This window comes from Apodemus sylvaticus, chromosome X (genome assembly GCF_947179515.1).
Source record: "Apodemus sylvaticus chromosome X, mApoSyl1.1, whole genome shotgun sequence".
NCBI classification, from domain to species: domain Eukaryota; kingdom Metazoa; phylum Chordata; class Mammalia; order Rodentia; family Muridae; genus Apodemus; species Apodemus sylvaticus.
In genome coordinates, this window is record NC_067495.1 from 115,743,575 (window position 1) to 115,766,692 (window position 23,118).

Genomic DNA, 23,118 nt, shown 5'->3' on the forward strand with positions numbered 1-23,118 from the left:
ATTGATTGAGCAGCTGCTGTCTAGGAGACTATGTTTTCCTACCTTTAAAGAATCATGGATTATTTGCAATGTCAGCTATTGAGAGAGTGTGAAACTATTGTAGAACTATATAATATATATAACCCATTGATTAGTAAAATGAGAAACAAATTATTTGTACCTTGCCTTCCTTATCTAGACCAGGAAAAACATCTAGGAGGTCAGTACCTAAACTCTTTTAAGAAGGCTTGAAGGGCAAAGAGTATTTGAAGGGAATTGCTAATGTCTCTCTGTTTTGGAGCACTTGGCTTGTTGAATGAGGAGATTATAGAAATATTAGCCATCTCATTGCAAGCTTTCTGTTTACATGAAGGAGCTTGCTCCTTGTTCTGTGAGTGATGGGATGTTTTCAAATTTTCAATAACATAGTCAGAAGCCTGTGGTCTGTCTGTAGAGGATGTATTGGGAGGTATCATGGCTAGAGTCAGAAAGATCAGTTAAATGAAAAGGAGAAAGGTGTTGTTGAGCCTTAGCAATACATGGAAAAGTAGAGAAGGGTCATATTTGAGAAATATCTAGGAAGTAAAATTCCTTGGTCATAAGCTCAGAGGATGAGTGAAAGAACTGTATATTAATTTCCTAGGCATCTTCTGTCTGCAGTGCTATACCATAGCACAATAAACTAGAAAAAGAAACTTCTAGAGGCTAGGAAATCCAAACTTAAAGCACCTGTGGCAATGTGTCCAGGAATGGCAAACCCTTCAGTGCATAGATGACACCTTCTTGCTATGTACTTAGATGGTAGAAGAGATGGGCTCCACCTCTGTATTTTTTTCCAAAGGTGCCTGAAATTCCACTAGGGGTTGCTCTGCCATATTGCAACCACAACTAACCCACCTTCTAATACCATTAGCAAGGTTAGAATTTTCACACGTGAATCTGAGGAAAACAAATAATTAGAGCAGAGCACTAGGCTGCCACATTCAAAATGCTTCAACGCATGTGGCTTCAAACAAGAGAAATGTACTACCTCATCATTCCAGAGTCCAGAAATCTGAAAATGAGGCTTCATCATGGATTTCTTTCCCAGAATCCAGGCAGACGCCTTCCTTGCCTTCTGGTGATAGCCGTTGATCCTTGGCATTCCTTGGCTTGCAGCTACGTGGATTCTGTTTCTGTCTCTGTAGTCACATGTTATTTTCCAAAATATCTGCAGTGTCTCATAAGGGTGCCAGCCATATTGGCTTGAGGGTTCACCCTTTATCAGTATATTCGTCTTTTTTATTAATTAATTATTTTAATTACTCAGTATATTTATCTTAATCAATTTTATCTATAACATGCTTTTACTGGATCAGGTCACATTCTGAGGTAGGTAAGAACTTCAGCTAACAGTTTAGAGCAGTGTTTCATAACCTTCCTAATGCTGCAGCCCTCTGATACAGTTCCTCATGTTGTAGTGACTCCCAACCATAACATTATTTCGTTTCTAATTAATAACTGTAATTTTGCTACTGTTATGAATTATAATGTGAATATCTGATATATGACCCCTGTGAAACCTCATTCACCGCCACCCCCAAAAGGGACAGCAACTGTCAAGTTTAGAAGCACTGATTTCTGGAAATACAATTCAGTTCATAACAGGATAAGGAAAAAACTGTGCCTCATTTTCCAGCTAAGAATTTATAGAATATTGTTACCTGTTATATAGGAATGAGATCTACAGGATGAATACAGATATCTAAGAAACAATCAAGGGTCATTTTGGCAATCAGTTCTGATGGAAAACAAGTTATTAAAACTCAGTCAAAAGCACAGCAGTTGGCCTAGTCTTTTTTATTGTTGAGAAGATGAGATGATACTTCACAAAACTGTAGCAAGCAGCTGTTATAATTATCATAGGCAGGAGAGCTCTATCATAGGACATTAGCCTATTCCTGATGTTCAAATCATATGAAGGAAGAATTTGTTCTCTGTATTGTATCAGTTTAATGAAGACCTAAATCACTAATGCAATAGTTTGAAAAACTGTCACATTCTCTTTAGACTAATGTTTTATGCATTGTTTCAATATGAAAGAAAAGTAATGGAGAGGCACTCTAACATGCCCAGGATCATAAGATCAGAGGTAAGAAGAACACAACATCTGTCCCAACACCAGGAGTTACTGGCACCAGTGGGACCCAGGCATGCAGGAACTCCACCATACCAGATGCACAGGTTCCTTTAGATCTGTCTGGGCCAGTGCCCTGCACAAACCTTGGGCGCAAACTCTACAGCCAGTCCCACAACAGTCAGAGAAAACTCCACTCCCAGGCACTTTTACATGTCCAGGATCATAGGAGCTTGGTCACACAAGGATCTCAGGGTCCCAGGGACAGCTTGACTCCCAGGAGCTCAAACACACCCAGGATCACAGGATCACAGAATCACAGGATCACAGAGACAGCTGAACTCTGAGGCATTCTGACACAACCAGGACCACAGGAGGGACAGGCTCCAGTCACATATAGTGAGGGCAGGCAGCACTAGAGATAGTCAGATGGCAGAGGCAAGCATAAGAACATAAACAACAGAAACCAAGGTTACTTGGCATCATCAGAACCCAATTCTTCCACCATAGCAAGTCCTGGGTACACCATCACACCAGAAAAGCAAGATTCAGATCTAAAATCACTTCTCATAATAATGATAGAGGACTCTGAGAAGGGCAAAAATAACTCACTTAAAGAAATACAGGAGAACCCAGGTAAACAGCTAGAAGCCCTTAAAGAGGAAACACAAAAAACCCTTAACAAATTACAGGAAAACACAACCAAACAGGCAAAAGAAATGAACAAAACCATCCCGGATCTAAAAATGGAACTAGAAACAATAAAGAAATCACAAAGGGACACAACCCTGGAGATAGAAAACCTAGGAAAGAGATCAGGAGTCATAGATGCAAGCATCAACAACAGAATACAAGAGATAGAAGAGAGAATCTCAGATGCTAAAGATACCATAGAAAACATTGACACAACAGTCAAAGAAAATGCAAAAAGCAAAAAGCTCCTAACACAAAACATCCAGGAAATCCAGGACACAATGAGAAGACCAAACCTAAGGATAATAGGTATAGATGGGAGTGAAAATGCCCAACTTAAAGGGCCAGTAATTATCTTCAACAAAATTATAGAAGAAAATTCCCTAACCTAAAGAGAGAGTTGCCCGTGAACATACAAGAAGCCTACAGAACTCCAAACAAACTGGACCTGAAATTCCTCCAGTCACATAATAATCAAAACACCAAATGCTCTAAACTAAGAAAGAATATTAAAAGCAGTAAGGGAAAAAGGTCAAGTAACATATAAAGGCAAGCCTATCAGAATTACCCCAGACTTCTCACCAGAGCCAACGAAAGCTAGAAGATCCTGGGCAAATGTCATACTGACCTAAGAGAACACAAATGCCAGCCCAGGCTACTATACCCAGCGAAACTCTCAATTACAATAGATGGAGAAACCAAGATATTTCATTCCAAAACCAAATTTACAATATCTTTCCACAAATCCAGCCCAAAAAGGATAATAGATGGAGAATACCAACACAAGGAGGGAAAACCACACCCTAGAAAAAGCAAGAAAGTCATCTTCTTTCAACAAACCCACACAAACATAATTCCACCTCTAACAACAAAAACAACAGGAAGTAACAATCACTTTCTTTAGTATCTCTTAATATGAAAATTAATATTACCAACATATCCTAATCGATTGAAATTCAAAAATATGAAGAATTAGAAATTTGTTGGCTTGCACCCAATGGTCTCTCTAATTTGGCAGTTGGAGAAATATGTCCAATATTGTACAATCCATACACACTTTCTGCTTGTTTGTATGTGACAGTGTCTTACTGTGTATGACACAATGTTCTTGAAATCATGCTTCTCCTATCTCAGCCTCTCTATTAGTAGGATTATTTATTTGGTGTTTTTACATTATACTATGGTTTTCAGAATAGCTTACATATTTCAAAATTATTTATACAGCCAAAAGAAACATAGACAATTAATTTGGGAGGTGGCTTGTAAGAGAACTACAAAGTGTGAGACTGAATGTTTTGCTTGATATTTAGAATTATTATATCTATTTTGAAGAAGATGACCTTATAAGTTACTTTTTTCTGAGATAAATGCTTTTCAAAATCATCACAGTCAATGAACCAGAATCTTATTCTCACCTAATGTCTGTGCCACCCTCCAAGCAGAACCATTGTTCACTGAAACAGTCGATGAATGACATCAGGGATAGACGATCTTAATACACACACCATTTCTTAAATGAATGTAAGCTGTTCCCTATGGGCTGAGGATGAAGATAATCACTCAAATCAAATAGCTTTGACTATAGCAGGAAATCTGTATCCAAATAATTGTACCTACAATTCATTCCTTGGTGCAGCAGAAATGTCAACTCTTAGCTTAGCTACTATGGAGGTAAAATCTTTCAGTGATGTGAGAGGCATTGAAGTACAGCCTTATTACAATGAACTCCAATGTCTAAAAATGGTTTGGTTTTGTACCACAGTAAGAGCCAATACATTAAGCTCTACTAAAAACAAATGAACAAGCAAAAATCTTTATTTCTTTATGTTCATTTAATAACATGTACATCATTGTTATGATTGATATATATATTGTGTTGGATATAATAAAAAATTAAAAGTAAAAAGAAAGAAACAGGAAAAACTACAACAGCATAAAAAAAGTATTGGAGATGTACAAGATTAGTGGAATTTACCAATGTAAGCATTTTTACATTGTCTATTTAATTACTTACTTTTATTTAAACATATATGTGTGTGATTCATTATCAATATTTTTATACATGTATACAACATTCATTGATGTTATCCAACCATACTTCTACCTTTAACACCTGCCCTGTCCCACCATGGCATGATTTCCATCCTGTAGTAAATCACTCTTCAACTTTCAAGTCAACTGAGCCCATAATTTGAAACAAACAAAAGATTTCATTCAACATGATATTATCGGCACGTAGTATTTTCACTTAAACAAAACACATGTAGTTTACTGTTGATATTAATGCCATATTTTAGAAACATTTCTAATTTCCTGGTACTTGTAACATTTGATTTTGAAAATACAGTTGTGAGACTGTATATGCTGGAACATACTTGTAATCCCAGCAATTGCAAGACTAAGGCAGGAAGCTCACCAGTTGGAGGACAGGAATCCTGGGCTCCATAGCTATATATGTGCTGATTCAGAAGAAAGACGTGGACAGGGGGAAGATGTGGTCATATAAATAGACTTCTGTGCATTTGCTTGAACTTAGCCCATTTGGATTGTTCTTTGATAAGTTAAAATGGTTAACGATTGATTTGTCTAAAGCTATTTTTAATACCCAATTGAATATTTCCCTTAATGCAGGAGATTTTGCTGGAGTTGCTAGAACAGTGTGTGGATGGTTTGTGGAAGGCAGAGCGATATGAAGTAATTTCTGAGATTTCCAAGTTGATTATTCCAATTTATGAGAAACGCCGTGAGTTTGAGGTAGGGGATGGGCACATTACTATCATTGCCCTCTATACTTTGTTTTGGTCTTTTCAAAACACTAATATCATGTTGTTCCTATCTTTTTACTCGGATGTCTTCTAAAGAAAATACTGGCATTTTATCACAGAATAAGTATTCTTATTTTGTCCTTTTTGTTTGTGGTGCCAGGGATGGACCTTAGGGCTTTGAGCATGATAACATGAGACAGACACATGCGCCATCTCCAAGACTCCCCGCAGTCCAAATTGTAACTTCCCTCCCTGGACTGTCAAAACTACCAAACCTCCATATCACCAAGAATAACCTAAAAACATGATTCTTTTCTTTGAACCTTAGTGTTGAGACTAAAAGTACTGGCTGACGATGATGCAGAAACATAGTATGATGTCAATCATACGCCAGCCATTTGTCTACCAATGTGCCCTGCCAGGACAACTGTTGATAAATTGTAGTGAACAGCTGCTGCCATGTGCACAGGACAGGATTTTTTTAATATTCAAGTCTTTGGGACCATAATTTCTACTGCAACTATACAAAAAAGGGGAAGGAGGATGGCTTGGGATTCAAGCTATTTTGAGAATATATTGGGATGAGCTGAATGTGGTGACATACAAAAAATGAAAACCTGTTTTAAACTCATAGGCTTCAGGAAGTCCCCAAAGCTGATCAGAGGTGCTAAGTCCCTCCCTCTCCAATATAAATGGTAAATACTGCTAGAAGACGCTCTCAGACCATCTGAGCTTCCCAGAAGAGTCTCAGATCAACTGAAATCCCTGAAACAGACATTCTTTAACCAGTTGAGCTACCTGCAAGTGTGCTCCAGGGTTTTAGTTCTCCTGGGCTTTCGTGAGTCATACCAGGGTAGACTTTTGAAGATACAGCTGTCTTTGAGTCATTTTTGACAAATTAAACTGGAGAAACAGCTCAGCAGTTAAGAGCACTTGTTGCTTTTGCTGAGGACCTGGGTTCAGTTTCCAGCACCCACATGGTGGCTGAAAACCATCAGTAAATCCAGTTCCAGGGGATCTGATATTGTCTTCTGACCTCTTCCATGCATACATGCAAGCAACATATTGCACACATAAAAATTAAATTTAAAAAGGGAATTTAATAATTATACATAAATAGGTACAATTCACATGTTTATATAATATAAAATATTTTGTACTTCTGGGCATTGAACCCAGACTAGGCAAGTTTTCTACCACTCAGCTGCAACCCGATCCCTTTTATTGCAACTTTTGAAGTGAAGTCTTGCTAATAGCCCAGGATGGCCTGGTACTGTAGTGGGTACAGTAATAACCCTGTCTCGAAATATAAATAAGGAACAACAACAAAATAATATTAAAAACCTTAACATGGATAGTTTTTCTCTCTTGCATGTTGATCTTGATGATACATAATGACTGCCAAAATCACAAAGTTCTCATTTTTTTCAGAAACTGACTCAAGTCTATAGAACTCTCCATGGAGCTTACACAAAAATTTTAGAGGTTATGCACACCAAAAAACGACTTTTAGGTACTTTCTTTAGAGTTGCCTTTTATGGCCAGGTAAGTGTACTTTAGCAAAGTTTGTTTATCAAGTTGCTTGACTTTTAAAATGTTTTTCATTGGCTTATTAGATGGCCTTTGTGTAGCTGTTTCTTCTGGAAGTCTTTCTTGCTTTTTACACTATTTGTAATGTTCTAGTTGGTTCTCCTGTCTACTAGGGTCAGGGATGCAAGGTATGGACTTCTCATTAATAAAATTCATGAAAAAAAACATGTTAGTTTCATCCTTCTACCAAAAATGTTTATATACTTATGGATTTGAGTACACATAGGAAAATATTACAGCCAGACAGTGGTGGCGCATGCCTTCCAGCACTTGGGAGGCAGAGGCAGTCAGATTTCTGAGTTCGAGGGCAGTCTGGTCTACAAAGTGAGTTCCAGGATAGCCAGGGCTACACAGATAAACCCTGTCTCAGAAAAAAACCAAAAACAAACAAAAAAAGGAAAATATTACACGGGGATAATTAATATAATAAACAAAAATAAAGTGTATTCAAATATTACTTCATCCCCTTCAAACAATAATATGTTTGTATGCTTGTGCCTTTAACAATTCTCAACTTATTCAAAGTTAGAAAGTTGACTATATGCATGTGACATTCAATATATTATTAATATACTATACTAAAATTAAAATATTAATATGGTTTTAGGGTTTCTATTTTTGTGTTAAAACACAATTATTAAAAGCAACTTTTGAAAAAAACCAAAAGCAACTGTTGGAGGAAGGGTCTGTTTCAGCTTACTACTCTCTTCATTACTTATGGAAGTCAGAGAGCAGGAACTCAAGCAGGGCAGGAACCTAGAGGCAGGAGCTGGTACAGAGGCCACAAAAGGGTGCTGCTTTTCTGTAGAACCCAGGGCCACTTGCCCAAGGGGTGGTCCTACCCACAATGGGCTGGGTCCTCCTATATCAATCATCTATCAACAAATGCCCTACAGCCTTATCTGATAGGATATTTTCTCAGTAGACTTTCCAACTTCCCAAATTACTCTAGGTTATATCAAGATGTCATAAACTAGGCAGCATAAATATATTAAAATTAATATTAAGTATTATTTTAAGTGTATTCAAATATGTTGTCACTAGTCATGCTGATGCTCCTTGAATGTTTGTAAATTATTATTTGTTTACCTTTATAATAGTCTTTTTTTGAAGAAGAAGATGGAAAAGAGTACATCTATAAAGAACCGAAGCTCACCGGCCTTTCAGAGATTTCCTTGAGACTTGTGAAACTTTATGGTGAAAAATTTGGTACTGAAAATGTCAAGATAATTCAGGATTCAGACAAGGTAACTTGTGCCATGCATTTGGAAAGCATTATTCATTTCTTACAGACCTCTGATTTGTGGGAGGGAAACTGTCTCTAACTCCCTGGGACTAAGATTACAGGTGTGCACTGCCCAAGGGGTCACATTCAAGGCCCTTCTCCCTTCACTGGCAAGGCTGTTACTGCAGCTCCCGATCCCCAATGTTTTCTTTCATTTGTTTTGTTTTGGCTTGGTCTTAAACTTACAACAGTCCCCCCTGCAGTTTCCCTGGTGTTATGATTACAAGTATGGGCTGTATCTGCGTTTCTAATGAAGTCAGTTTACAGGGAGATAGTTTGAGTCTCACCCTAACTATTATCTATCCTGTCAGGCCCTATCATAACAAGATGTGAAAGGTCTAACAAGAGAGGTCTGTTTTGTGGGATCTGTGCTAATCCTTCTAGACAGCCTTTGAAAAATAATAGTCAGAATGCTTGAGTCCTAACAGATCCCAGAATTAGAGCTCATTACCTAGCTAGAAAGGACTTACACAGTGCAGAGTTTGTGCCTACATTTATTCAGTAACTTTCAGCAAAGCACCTAAATTCAACTGGACAACAGTCACAGAGAAAAATCCCACCTCCTTATTTCCTAGAAACGCCAGTATCTCTTGTGAGATGTATGATCTTTAACGTAGGCTTAAGAGCTTTCAAAGTAGATGTGATGATGGGTTCCAGATCAATATTTGGTAATACCTCTCTATAGGTTTCACTAGTTTTGTTTTGTTTCATTGAATTAAGACAGTAGAAAAATTCCCTGTCCTTGCAACCGGAGTCTCAGCTCATTTCTGTGCTGTTGACTGCTGTAGAAATGAATAGGTGATGGTTGGTTAGTGAGACTCTCTGGACAACATGTGTCTTTCTCCTTCATTTTGCCTTGAAAACCTAGCCTCAGATGCTGATGAAAAAAAAAAAAAAAAAAACACTGCCAGGCAGCCAGACTTCTGACATTATTCTATACTTCTCATAGGGGACATATAAATACAATTGTCCCCCCTCATAACTGTGGATTCCACAGCCACATAGTCAACCAACCATGGATCCAAACTATTCAGAAAACACTTCATCTGTACCAAACAGTTACAGACTTTTGTTATTTTGTTTTCCTTGGTTTTGAGACAAGCTCTTATTGTGTAGCCCAGATTAGTCTAGAATACCCTATATAACCCAAAGTTGTGTGTCCATATTCCCAGGGAGACATGAGCAAACATCTACTCATCCCAGATAGAAAACCAATGGCAGACCAAAGTAAGGATGCCACCAACGTGCAATTAATTGGATAGTGACTGGTTTTTTTTTTTTTTCAGTTATTTATAGGAACATATGTAAGAAGTTACTTGCTAGAATAGAAATGACTCAAAGACGGCTGTATCAACCAAAAGCCCAACCTAGCATAAAAGACAGCTCATAAAAGCAGGCAGCTTCCACAGATTAGAAAGCATCTTTTTCAGGCAACTAATATGGGCTGAGCTTCTTCCAGACAGCTTAGCTTGTCTGTGAATGTATCTCAGCAGTCCTTATAAATGCTTAGAAAAGGAGAGCTCTAGTGAATACGGTCAGTTTCAGGGAGTCCATGAGGCTACCAAGTAGTTTACTTCCTTAACTGAGCTTCCCTGCAAGATGGAATATTTTATGTCCAAGAACATTGTGTCTCTTGACAAGTTTCCTTGAAAAATGCAATGTTTCACCTCCCTTTCGAATATCCTGTATCTTAGGGACCAAGATGGAGGGCTTTGTTTACCTTGTAGGAAATTGTTTATACAAAAACACTCACCCTAGGCAAACATTTTTTTTCTTTTGGCCAAACAATTTTTAAAAGGATCTGACCTAGGTAGGCCTGAAATGCAGGACCTGCTTCCGCCTTCAGAGTGCTGAAATTATAGGCGTACCATACCTGCAAGATGTTTTCCTTGTAACTGTTCCCTAAGGAATAAGAGTATAACAAGCAGTTGCCTAGTGTTTATGTTGTATTTGCTATCATAAGTCAATCCGAGATGGTTTAAAAGCTGCAGAAGGGTAATTCTTAGGTTCTCTGCAGCAATTTTGCCACTATTAGAGGGAATTTGGTTTTTATTAGGTAACGATAAAATTAAAAGCAAAGGTCTGAGCTACTATGCCAAGCAAAACAAAAACAAAAGCAAACCACTCTTTTTGCTTGCCAAGGAACAAAATCTCCTTAAAGGCACAGGCAATTTAAATAGAAGTTTAGCAGTGCCTTCCTTGGATCTTAAATGTATGTGTCCTTTGGCCTAACAATACATTTAAATCAATATAAATTTACCTCCATACATAAATGTGGCTAGAATCTTGGCTGAAAAGGAGTTTTTCCTACTATTTATATATAAACTGTGTACTACTTAATATGTGCATGTATAAACATTTTAGGATTTGACATCCCACTTGAACTTTTTATTTTCTATTTATGTTTCATCTTAGCCAAATAATTGCTTTGACTGAGGTCTTTTTCTAAAATTCCAGCTTTTAAATATGAGAGAATTATTTCTGAGACTTTTGGTTAAAATAAGTGTAATCAGAAATAAAGGATAATGTTTCCAGAGCAAGCTAAGTAAGTAGAAGGGATTTAAAGAGGTTAACAGTGTTAAGACATTTACTGTTCCCTGTCTTTATGCCTACATATATGGAAAATAAAATCCAATAGAAACTGGGGAAGTAGATTTTTGTTGGCTCTTCCTTCCTTCCTTCCTTCCTTCCTTCCTTCCTTCCTTCCTTCCTTCCTTCCTTCCTTCCTTCCTTCCTTTCCTTTCTTTCACTAGACAGACATTTGTGACTGATAAATAACCATGATAGTAAACAAGTCACCCAGGACACTAGGCAGATGTTATTGAGAAGACACTGAAAGCAGATCCTGAGTTTTGTCTGGAGTTATGTAGAAATGCTAAAGAGGCCCCCAGCGGTGGTGGCGCATGCCTGTAATCCCAGCAGGCAGAGGCAGGCGGATTTCTGAGTTTGAGGCCAGCCTGGTCTACAGAGTGAGTTCCAGGATAGCCAGGGCTACACAGAGAAACCCTGTCTCAAAAAAACCCCAATGAATGAATAAATAAAATAAAATAAAATAAAATAAAATAAATGCTAGAGAGTTCGAGAATCCACAAGTGAACCTTCCACAGGGACAGCAGCAGCCATTCTTGGCATGGAATATTGATGACTCCTAAAATGACCAGCAACCATCACTAGACTTGAGTTATGTTGTTGTTGTTGCTGCTGCTACTGCTGCTGTTGTCACTGGGAATTGAGCTAAGTACCATGTACATGCTAGGCCAGCACTCCTTTTATGTCTTCAACATAGAATCACTGTATTTTCTTTTGATCCCTTTCTACTGCTGGCTAGGATTAAACTGATGTAGGTAAGAATAACTACTCTTGAAGGCTGAAGAGATAACACCATGGTTAGGAGCTCTTGCTTCTCTTGTGGAGGATCTAGGCTCAGTTCCCAGCACACACATATTGGTTCACAACCACATTTAACTTCAGTTCCGGTGATTTTGTTGTTCACTTCTGGCCTTGGCAAGAACCACAAGCACTGCAACCACACAGTGCACATGCCCACGTGTAGACAAACTCTCATACACATAAAATAAAATATAAAAATAATAAAATCTTTCAAAATCTCCACTCATGATATCAGACACTACTTGTGGATAACCAAATTGATATACTACTTTGTTGCAATATATTAAAATACTTAAAGCTATATAAATCTTTAAACTAAATAATTGTTTTCTAAAAATGTATTCTAAGGCAAACAATCAGAACAACAACAACAACAAAAAACCCCGCACACCATTTAAATTCAAAGACGTTCACTAAAACATGATTTTCCTTAGCAAAATGTAAGAAAACGACCAATATAATTCATGTGTATTCACTCAGCCATTAAAGTCATAGTAAGCCACTTGTGGTTCACACCTACAATTCTAACACTGAAGTGACCAAGCCAGGAAGACAGTTGCAAGCTTAAAGTTACTGAGGGTTACCTAAAGAATTCCAAGGTAGCTTGATCTACAGTGTGGGACCCCATGTCAAATATAAATAAATAGTGTTAATGCTATTATCAGCACTGCAGTAGAAACTTAGTAGTTTCAGCATGCTCTTATTGAGGTAGACTTCACATATGGCACAGCCATTTTAATAAATATTTAAGGAATAAGATTACAAAACCATTCAATGTGATCTCAATTTTGAGAACATATATTCATATAAACAGTTGGACAGAAATATGTGATAGATTACAGTGGTGTTCTCTGTTCCTCCTATATTTCTATAGTCTCTATAGGTTTCTGTATCTTTCTTATAATCAAAGATAAAGTTATCTGTAAACACAGCTATAATCTCCCCTAGTAAGTATACAGTAAATCAGGAGCACAGTTGTAATGACATGTTTCTTGTGTTGTCTCCAAGCAGTAAGCTATACTTTCATTTTTCTCTTCATTGATTAAAAGAACTCTCTTTATAGGTAAATGCCAAAGAACTTGATCCAAAATTCGCTCATATACAAGTCACTTATGTGAAGCCTTATTTTGATGACAAAGAACTCACAGAAAGAAAGACGGAGTTTGAAAGAAATCATAATATCAACAGATTTGTTTTCGAAGCCCCTTACACATTATCAGGCAAGAAGCAAGGTTGTGTAGAAGAGCAGTGTAAACGTCGCACCATCTTGACCAGTGAGTAGGAATCTTTATGCTACTTTCATATCTGGCTTGGTCCCTTCTCATATACACAAGTACCAGCTGGCAAGCAGGAACATGGGACTGAAATTTGAATCATTTGTTATTTTACACGTTTATACAAATATGTCCTTGTAATAAACCATCGTTTTCCCATATGTCACTCCTAATTGCTTAGAGGTGTCTCATAAAGATAATTTTATCCTTTCATCCTGAAGCAGGGGAACTAGTTGGCACCCTTAGGAATTTTTCTAAGAAAAGAATGGGAAGACATAAAACAAATTGATTCTGTTTTTTCCTAGAATTCTACTGAATAGATTATTTTCTAAAATTGCTTTTGTTCTGCCATGTCCAAGGAGGTCCTGGTCTGATTGGAGCTCATTGTGCCTTGTCTGGGAGCCCTGCTGCTCTTCTTTGAAAAGAAACAGAGGAGGGGGAGTGAATTTGGGGGAGAGGGGAGGTGGGAGGTGGTTGGTTGAAAGGGTGAAGGGAAGGAAATAGTATGTGAGAAAGGAATAAATAAAAAGAAAATAAAATTATTCCATTGCTACTTTAAAAAAAAAATCGGTCTTTGCATTTCATAGCTTCAAACTCATTTCCATATGTGAAAAAGAGGATTCCTATAAACTGTGAACAGCAGGTGAATTTAAAACCAATCGATGTTGCTACTGATGAACTAAAAGATAAAACTGCAGAGCTCCACAAGCTTTGCTCCTCTGCTGACGTGGACATGATTCAGCTTCAGCTGAAGTTGCAGGGCTGTGTCTCTGTGCAGGTAGGTTGGTTGATTGGGCAACAAGCACAAAAGGCTGCTGATGTTGCTTTTGTTTTTGTGAGGGCACGGAGCAAGCCTTACCTACCGTTGTATGTTAGGTTCTTATTGGGAGCAAAAAGCAATCAGTATTCTTTTTTTACCATAAGAAATAAATCCCATTTAATTTAGACAAATTTTGTATTATATCAGGAGACTTTACCATAAACCTCTAAGACTGGCCATGCCCTGTATTACATCAGAAATCATTAACTATTTTATTGGTGTATCATTTTGCCAGATCAATCCCTTTAGTTAATGTTTTTCACACAAACTTCTCATGAGCAAACAAAATAGATCTCTAAGCTAAGGGTTTCGTAGGTATTTTATTTTGTATCTGCTCTCCCCTCAACCCTTGAGGGGTTTAATGAAAAGGAAAATGCAAACTCTCCTTTTGATTACAAGCTTGCCACACTATCATTTCTTTCTCTTTTGTAATTTAGGTCAATGCTGGTCCATTAGCATATGCAAGGGCTTTCTTAAATGAAAGTCAAGCTAACAAGTATCCACCTAAGAAAGTGAATGAATTGAAGGACATGTTTAGGTAAGTGTTAGTCTTCAGATCATACCTCTATTCTTTTTTTCTATTTTCTTTAAAAAAAAAAAACAGAAATTAAAATATTCACTAAGTAAGGGTGTTCTCTGCATTTGCAGTGATTAATCTCCAAATGGCTCTTTAAGTGGTCAGGAACCATATGATCTGTTTTGTACTCTGAGACACTAACACTGCTCCTGTGACCCAAGGGATTAAATATACCACCTTACTTCATTGCTTTGGATATTTGAAACACAAGGCTATACTCATTACACGATTTCCTTCTTTGCCCGATTAACCTTGTGGTCTAGCATTTCAGATCATGTGGGAAGGGGTGCAGTGGGGCTGCAAAGGTTGCACAGGCTTCCTTCTAGTACTTGTGTTGTTGCTTCCACTTGGACTCTGCAGCTCTGGAGAATGTCTTACCTTGTCTGTAAGCTAACGCATGTCTGAATGGTTAGGAAAAAGAAAAGTCTGACTCATATGTAAACAGAAATCAATTACAAAGCATGACTAATAGAATAAAATAGACTAAGGAGAAAGATGATGACCTATAAGCTCCGTTGCTCCTTACTTTAATCATTTACTTTTTCTGTCTGCAAGTCATCATCTATTCCAGGCTGCAGAGTAACCTGTACTCATTCCTTTAACAATATTTATTAATAGTGTCTGCCTGGCAGGTACAAAGGACTCTACTCGTTGCCATGGCAGGGATACAAAAAATGCAGGCAGTGAGGTACTTTGACCCTGTGTGTATCCACTCTTCATTATGGGCATTAAAAGCATGAAAAATAAATGAAGAAAATTAACTTAAACATGAAATAATGGGAGAAAAGATTTTTATGGCAGTTCTTCTACTTTATCCATAGTCCTACCAGCCAAAATACTTTACACACAATACTATTAGACAAATAGTAAGTTCCAAATGAATTCTGTTTAAATAAGTAACATTAAATGGCTCCATTAAGTTTCTAGGAGGCATATGTTTTGAGCCAGGTGTTGAATTATTTTTGTTTCGTATTGAGACAGGATCTCACTATATAACCATGACTAGCCCAAGAGTGGGCTACATAGACCAGGTTGACCTCAAATTCACAGAGACCCACCTGCCTCTACCTCCTTGAGTGTTGGTGTTAAAGGCATGCACCAGTCACTGAGCCAGGTTTTAAAATACATCAGAAACCAGAAAACAAAGATAAAAAGGAAAGGTTTTTAAAATGTATTTCAAACTAAGGAAGTCACCATAACTAATAGTGAAAAAACAGAAAATTCCAATCTTTCTTTAAGAAAGTCATTGTCAAAGTAAATTGTCAAACTTATGGATAGGGATACTTTGTAAGAGAAAGTAACTTTTCTTCTTCTTTGTATTTTCATATTCATCCACAGAAAATTCATACAGGCATGTAGCATTGCACTTGAACTAAATGAGCGGCTAATTAAAGAGGATCAAATTGAGTACCATGAAGGGCTAAAGTCAAATTTCAGAGACATGGTAAAAGAATTGTCTGACATTATCCATGAGCAGGCAAGTATTAACATTTTTAAAAGTAAGGACCGAATCTGGGGGTCCCTAAAGTTCTACTTAACAAAATATATTGGTTTGAAATAAAATGTATTACCCTAAAATTACTTAGTTTATATTTAATTTTTATTACATTATAATTCATTTTCTTTGTATGAATGTATACATGTGTGGGTGGGTAGGTGGCTGTGTGTTGTATATGGGCCACAGTGTGCATGTGACATGACACCATACTATCCTGTGTGTATGAGTAGAGGTAAAAGAAAGCATGGAGAAGTCGGTTTGTCCTTCCATCCTGTGGGTTCCTGGAATTGAACTCACGTTGTTAGGCTTGACTGCAAACATTTTTATCTACTGAGTCATTTCACTGGCCCATTAGCTTGTATTTTAAATTTTGCTCATCTGATATCTTCAGCCATTTAACTTATGTAACATGAATGAAACTTGAAGCAGTTACCTAAAATTGCTGCAGAAGTAATGATTGATAAGGGACTAATTTATTCTTTGTGCTATGACAACTAGCTAAGCAAGTCTAAATTGATCTGATGATTGACAAGAGTCTTTCAGGGAGAATCCCAAAGAGGTGAAAAGATTACCTCAGTAGCTACGTTCCTAGATAATGTTCTTATCCTAGCTATAAGAAGCTAGATACTGGCAGTAGGGTGTGTGGCACATACCTTTAGTCCCAGCACTCACTCAGGAGGCAGAAGTAGGAGGATCTTTGTGAGTTTGAGGCCAGTCTGGTCTACAAAGCAAGTCCAGGACATCCAGGGCTGGTTCTAATGAGAAACCCTGTCTTGAAGAAAAACAAAATAGACAAGCAAAGAATATTAAAAAGAAAGAAGAAGTTAGATACTGGCACTAGGAAGATGGCTCAGTGAACAATGTACCTGTTGCACAAACATGAGGACCTGAACTCAGATACCCAGCACCCACTTGTAACCCCAGTGCTTGGAGTGGAGTGGAGAATGGAGGATTCCTAGAGCTCATAAGTCAACCAGCCTTGATAAATCTATGAGATCAATAAGACTGTCTCCAGAACACACACACACACACACACACACACACACACACACACACACACACGGGTGCACCCACATGAACACATGCACCCACCCATATAAACAAATACATGTATTACACATAAGCAAATTCCATTACAGGTTTTTTTTTAACAAGGCAGTGTGATGTAGGTGACAGACTGAATCACTGAGTGTATCAACTATAGCTACCTTAGGAAAACAGCCTATAAAAATAAAAGGGAACACCTGATCCTAGCTCATAGGCAAATTCTGTCAAGTAATTACCACTTTTACATGTCCAGTGATCCTTATAGAAATCCTGATCATGTTTGTAGACTATCCCTTGAGGACATAGAACTTGTGTTTACATATACTTTGCATTTGTATTGCCTGTTAACCATTTAAATCTTTTTATCATGTTTGTAAAAGTTGGGGCATAATGGTCTGCTTCCTCACTAAGAGTATTTGAGCTTATCATAACACCTTCTTCCTTTCCCCTGAATGAAAACATGGAATAGATAAATATTTTTCTCTCTGAACAAGATTACATGTAACCCGTACTGACCTCAAATTAAAGCTGTTTTTGAATTCCTGATCTTCCTGTCTCTACCTTCCAAGTACTGGAATTATAGGCATGATCCATCATGCTAAGCTCCAGAGAACATAATTGGAAAGTTTGTTCTTACAGTCTAGCATTGTGTTACATCTGTAATTGAAGTGCTTAGTAGGCTGAAGTATGATGTTAGTGAGTTCAAGGCCAGTCTGGTTTACATGTGGACTACATGCTATATAGCGTGGCCTTTATAAGCAAGACACAATCCCAGGGAAGGAAAAAACTAACAAACTATTCCAGGAAAAGGAGTTCATTTGTCTTAGAATCTGAGTTTTAATGATTAAAGGAAGTTACTCCACGTGGGAAACTCTTCACACAGTTTACCTTACAATATGTCCCAGTGAATGGTAGAAAGACTTGTTAGACAACAAAAGCTAGCTAGCTTTTGGTTAACCCTGCTAGGTCTTTGCATTTCTTAGGTATGCTTTAACTTAAAGAGCTATGGAAGATTTCATCACTGGGTGTGACCATAAGTTCACTTTTCTAATCATTGTCATCTGCTCATTATGGAGAACCAGGGTGGACCAGAATTAAGTGGTTAATGAGGTCAAGTCCAGTCACCTATGTAAAACATTTCATTGGGGCTTACAGCTTCAAAAAGGGTTGGTTCATTGTTGTCATCATGTGTGTGTGTGTGACACTGTCTTAGGGTAGGATTTTTGCTTGTGTATCAGAGTTCTGGTTGGCCAGATGTGTCCATTCTTTGTAGCTGGAACCTTGAAGGCTTGAGGGGTTTTTAGTGTTCCTTGTCTTCTTTTATCCACCTTTACTAGCCTATTAGGGCTGAATGTAAATAGCAAGACATTTATTGATGCTATACAGGGACTTTTCTGCTTCTATCACTGTCTGTATCTCACCCTCACCTCTTAGCACAACAGCACAAGCACCATCACTGTCCTGAGGCATGTCCTATTGGTAAATGGTGTACATACCTGGTTTTCTGAAGCTGTCTGCTTGATGAATCTCATTCCTCATAAAACCAGTAACAATGATTCCTTCACAAAAGATAAAACACTTGCACATGCTGTTTTAAGCCCATGTGTACTGTCTGACAGTTACTTCATTTGCATGCAGCTGCATTGCCTAGTCTTGAATTCTAAATTATTCAAATTCAAGGCAAATTATTCAATTTATTACCGCTACTATGATCAAGATATATATAATGGTCATTTTGTCAAGTTTTTCCACTAAAAGCATGAAGTTTTCAAATCAGGTGGCTACCTCCCACCTGCTTATATCAATTACTTTATTAAACTATTGGCATTTTTCTTAGCTGGAGACCAATATTTTAGGCCATTGATATAACATTAGCTAACCAAGAAAACTTTTTGTTTCTATGTGTTGCATGTTTATATAAACCATTAACTTTATAGTGAATTTTATAAATGAATTCATATATTCCATAAGATATTAGGGTGAAAGAACATTTTTTTCAGCCATATCCATTGAAATTGATCATGCTACCACAATATAGACAAAGTGTAACTAAGTATATACTGAAATAGGAACTGCTCTTTTGAGTCCCATACTTGATTTCTTCCAAAAAGAAATGGCATTAATATTCCTTGGCAGTTTTCAATGTAAATTTTTACAGAATACCAAACTATAAAAAGTTTTGTGCCTATTATTTATTAAAAGTTAAAATAAGTATACTTTAACTTTTGTTTTCCTTAAGTTTTTGGCCATAATTTTTTAAAGAATAATTTAAGATTGTTATTTGCAGATTTCTCATTTAGGTAGAGTCGGTGGTAGCCACTGTAGGATCTGGTAGGTTTTTCAACACAGCCTCAATGAACACCTCATCTGTTTGTCACATCTGACAGACATGAATAATTGATTAGCCATCAGTTAAATCTGTAGCATGCTTTCAGATTAGTGTTATAAGTTAAGATTTTTGTAATCTGAAATTCCTCTAAGATAGTTTTAAGCTTATTATTTATAACAACACAAATGATAGGACACAGACCTGTCATTTGTAGGCCAAGGCCTAATACTAAAGCTTCAAAGCCAACTTGAAAATTTAATGTCCTAGTTTGCATACTGTTACTGTGTTAAAACATTCTGACTGAAAGCAACTCGGGGAGGAAAGGGTTTATTTGGCCTACACATTCCTCTCACAGTTCATCATGTAGTGAAATCAGGAAAGGAATCACGAAGGTAGAGCTGCTTACTGATGTGTTCCCCATGGCTTGCTCTGCCTACTTTAATATAAACTAGGCTCACTTGCTCAGGGTGGTGCTGGTGCTGTCCACAGTGGGCTGTATCCTCCTCCCACATCAATCTTTAAAGGCCAGTCTGATGGGGACATTTTCTCAGTTGAGTTTCCCTCTTCCTAGATGACTGTAACTTGTGTTCAATTAAAAAAAATAAACAAAAAAAAGAAAAAACAAAACAAAACCAACCAGCACACCCAATATATTTTAATTTGGTTTTTTCCATTTGTGTGTATTTGTATGCATGTATCTGGTATATGGTGAAGGGAGTGGTGTGTGTGTGTGTGTGTGTGTGCGCGCGCGCGCGCCTACATGTATACAGTGTGGAGGCAAGGAAAAAGGGTGTCAGATCCTTTGGAGCTGGAGTTAAAGGCAATGTGAGCCTCCCAATGAGAGTACTGGGAGGCAAACTCAGGTCCTTTGAAAAAGTAGGAAGTACTCTTAACCACTGAGAATCGTTCCAGCCTTAAACTCAATATTAGAAAACCAAATCAACCCAAACAAACTTAAGACCTGACTTAAGACCCAGAGAAAGGCAATGGTCAATTAAGACTCAAAAGAGAGGCAATATAATATGTATACTATTCTTTTCCTTTGTCTATTTCATTTAATCGTAAAACATTTGTTGCTTTGGCTTTTGATCACCTTAACTGACTATTAAAATATGTATATCAACATGAAAGTGTATCTTCATATACATGTGAAAATATAATATTCATATTTTCTATTTCATTTATTTATGTTGATTAGTTTATGTAATCATATTTCAAATAGGCACTTTTGATTCTTATCTTCATTTAGTATTATTCTAAGTCTGCAGAGAAGGAGCATTTGAAAAGTCCCTAGAGGGTTGATAATAACTCTGTTAGAAGGTACACAGATGATCCATAACTCTTATCAAAGCTTTTGTGATGACAAGTTAAAATAGAATTCAAAGATCAGATCCTGTCTCTTTTAATTGAATTTTGCATTTCCTGACCTTTTGTTTTTTCTAATGAGTAACCAGATCTTTTCTGCTTTTTTGATACGCTGCCTTTGTAACTCAGCTGTGAAGACTAAAGCCGGTAATGTTATTCTTTGCTCTTTCTGCTTTTCGTCAATTTAAATAGCCCAGTGTCAGTGATAAATTCAAATATGCCTGCAATGTTATATACACAGTCTTTTTTGGCACTAGTAGCTTCAGTTGGTGATAATTGTGTGGGTTTTGCTTTTGTTCTTTGTTTCAGATCTTACAAGAAGACACAATGCATTCTCCCTGGATGAACAACACATTACATGTCTTTTGTGCAATTAGTGGTACATCAAGTAACAGAGGTTATGGTTCCCCAAGATACACTGAAGTATGAAGAGATTTGGAAGGAGATGGCAGTGAGACTGACCTTTCTCAGGAATATTTGGAGCTGTGCAAATGTTAGCATTTAGAGATTTGATATGTGTGGAGTTTTGCCTCCTGACACCAAAATCGTCATGCTTTTCATACAGGGTGCTTATGTATTTGTAAATATTTAAGCAACTCGAAAGTGCCTGAACAATTGCAGCACTGTGCTTGCTTTGTACTTTTTTAGGTAAATCTATATGCTGAAAAGTAGCGCTCAAGACCATTCGTTCAGTTTGCTTAGCTACCGCTTACTAATAATGAGAATATGTAAAGTTGTATAATGGAACCTAATAAAAGGTAAAAAAAAAAAAACTTATTTGTAATTCAAAGCAAAGATTCTTTGAATTTAGGGTTGTTCTTGATAAGAATTTGAATTCATTATCATATAAATCCTTGGGCAAGAAAACATTTTTAAAAACCCATGGGACATGGATAACTGGGGAGAGAATTTGAGTTACTGCCTATTAGGAGTTAAAGCCAGGGTGAAAGAAAACAAAACAAACACAGAACCATGCTTAGAAAAGAAAAGGATCCCCAAGAAAGACCATCAGCCTCACTGCTTGCCATTTGAAGGAAGGGCGCTCAGAGTTGACCTCTCTCCTGTATACAGCAGGATGGATTTGTTGCTTGAGCTTGCTCTTTGGGAATGTCCATGACACTGAACAAACATCCTTGGAGAATCTGTAGTCTCTATATCCTGTGCAGCTTCAAAGGGATCCGGGAAGTCCGAGGGGTGACTGAAGTGGTGATTCTTTTCTCCAGTTGCAAAATTAGCAAGCACTGTGAGAGAACATGATAGTTACTTGAGCATGTCTTGGATTAGTGTAGAAACACAGATTTAATAATGGCAAGTGTGAACAGAACTACATTTGTATCTATGAAGGAATCTCAGATCCCTTCAGTAATCCGGGGTAATCCAGGCTATAAAGAACTTTTTAACAGTAAAAATAGCATAGATAAAATAGCTCATTTCATGCAAAATTTCATAGTAGCACACCACAGATGGCACCATGCCTATATATGGAATTGTTATTCTTATATTATTTATATGGTTTGGCTCCCTCCACAAGTAGCATAAACATCTTTTTTTTTTTAAAGTGAAATAGAAAGTAGTGTTAGCAACAGCCTTTGAACCGTGACCAACACGCCATAGAACTCAGGATGACTCAGTAGCTGATAAACTACACAAGTCATCATAATAAGAACTCAGGCTTCTTAGTATAAATACTGGTTTACCTGAGATGAAGGATCAAGTAATCGATTTAATATCTCTCCCTCCCTGCCTGCCGACCCTTTCCTCCCCTATCTTCTCTCTCTCTCTCTCTCTCTCTCTCTCTCTCTCTCTCTCTCTCTCTCTCTCTCTCTCTCTCTCTGTGTGTGTGTGTGTGTGTGTGTGTGTGTGTGTGTGTGTGTGCATCCTGAACCTTGGGCTTTGGTCTGTTGAGTATGAAATATACCACTGAGCATTAACACAGTCCACCTTGTTCTAACAACATACTTCAACTGTGGAAAGATGAAGGAAGGGAAATGAAAAGAACAACAGGTGGGGAGTAAGTTTGTGCCCAGGCTATGCTCCTGCCCTGGGAGTGGGTCAGTAAAGAGTATACTTTGTTTATCCTGTCGACTTTCCTAATCCCTAAACACATAAAGGTCATTCTGACGAATAGATATGTCTGTTTATCAAAATCCTAATGGAAACGGAAGCTAAATTCTTCAAGGACTTTGCCTGTGTGTGTTTCATTTGAAAACTTCTCCAGTCACTTTCTTAGTTCTCCTTTTTATTAAGATTCAATTCACATATGATATACATTCATTTGTTTGAAGTACACAGTTCACTTGATGCTTTAGTACATTCACAGGGTTATACAAGCATCATCTCAAAATTGGAAGAGTTTGTCACCCACGCGGCCCATATGCATTAGCAATTAC

The 23,118-nt window shown here is 37.4% G+C and overlaps 1 protein-coding gene across 2 annotated transcripts in view; it reads left to right on the forward strand.

Annotated features, from left to right (window-relative positions):
• Dock11 (dedicator of cytokinesis 11) overlaps positions 1–21,502 on the forward strand; it is a 184,011-nt gene extending 162,509 nt beyond the window's left edge. For both annotated transcript variants that reach the window (XM_052171937.1, XM_052171938.1), the window contains 8 exons: positions 5,420–5,542; positions 6,985–7,098; positions 8,244–8,390; positions 12,882–13,092; positions 13,680–13,870; positions 14,350–14,450; positions 15,828–15,966; positions 21,038–21,502. In XM_052171937.1, coding sequence (XP_052027897.1) covers positions 5,420–5,542; positions 6,985–7,098; positions 8,244–8,390; positions 12,882–13,092; positions 13,680–13,870; positions 14,350–14,450; positions 15,828–15,966; positions 21,038–21,157 — 1,146 coding nt within the window. In that variant the 3' untranslated portion in view covers positions 21,158–21,502. The remainder of the gene's footprint in view (positions 1–5,419; positions 5,543–6,984; positions 7,099–8,243; positions 8,391–12,881; positions 13,093–13,679; positions 13,871–14,349; positions 14,451–15,827; positions 15,967–21,037) is intronic.
• The last annotated feature ends 1,616 nt before the right edge of the window (positions 21,503–23,118 follow it).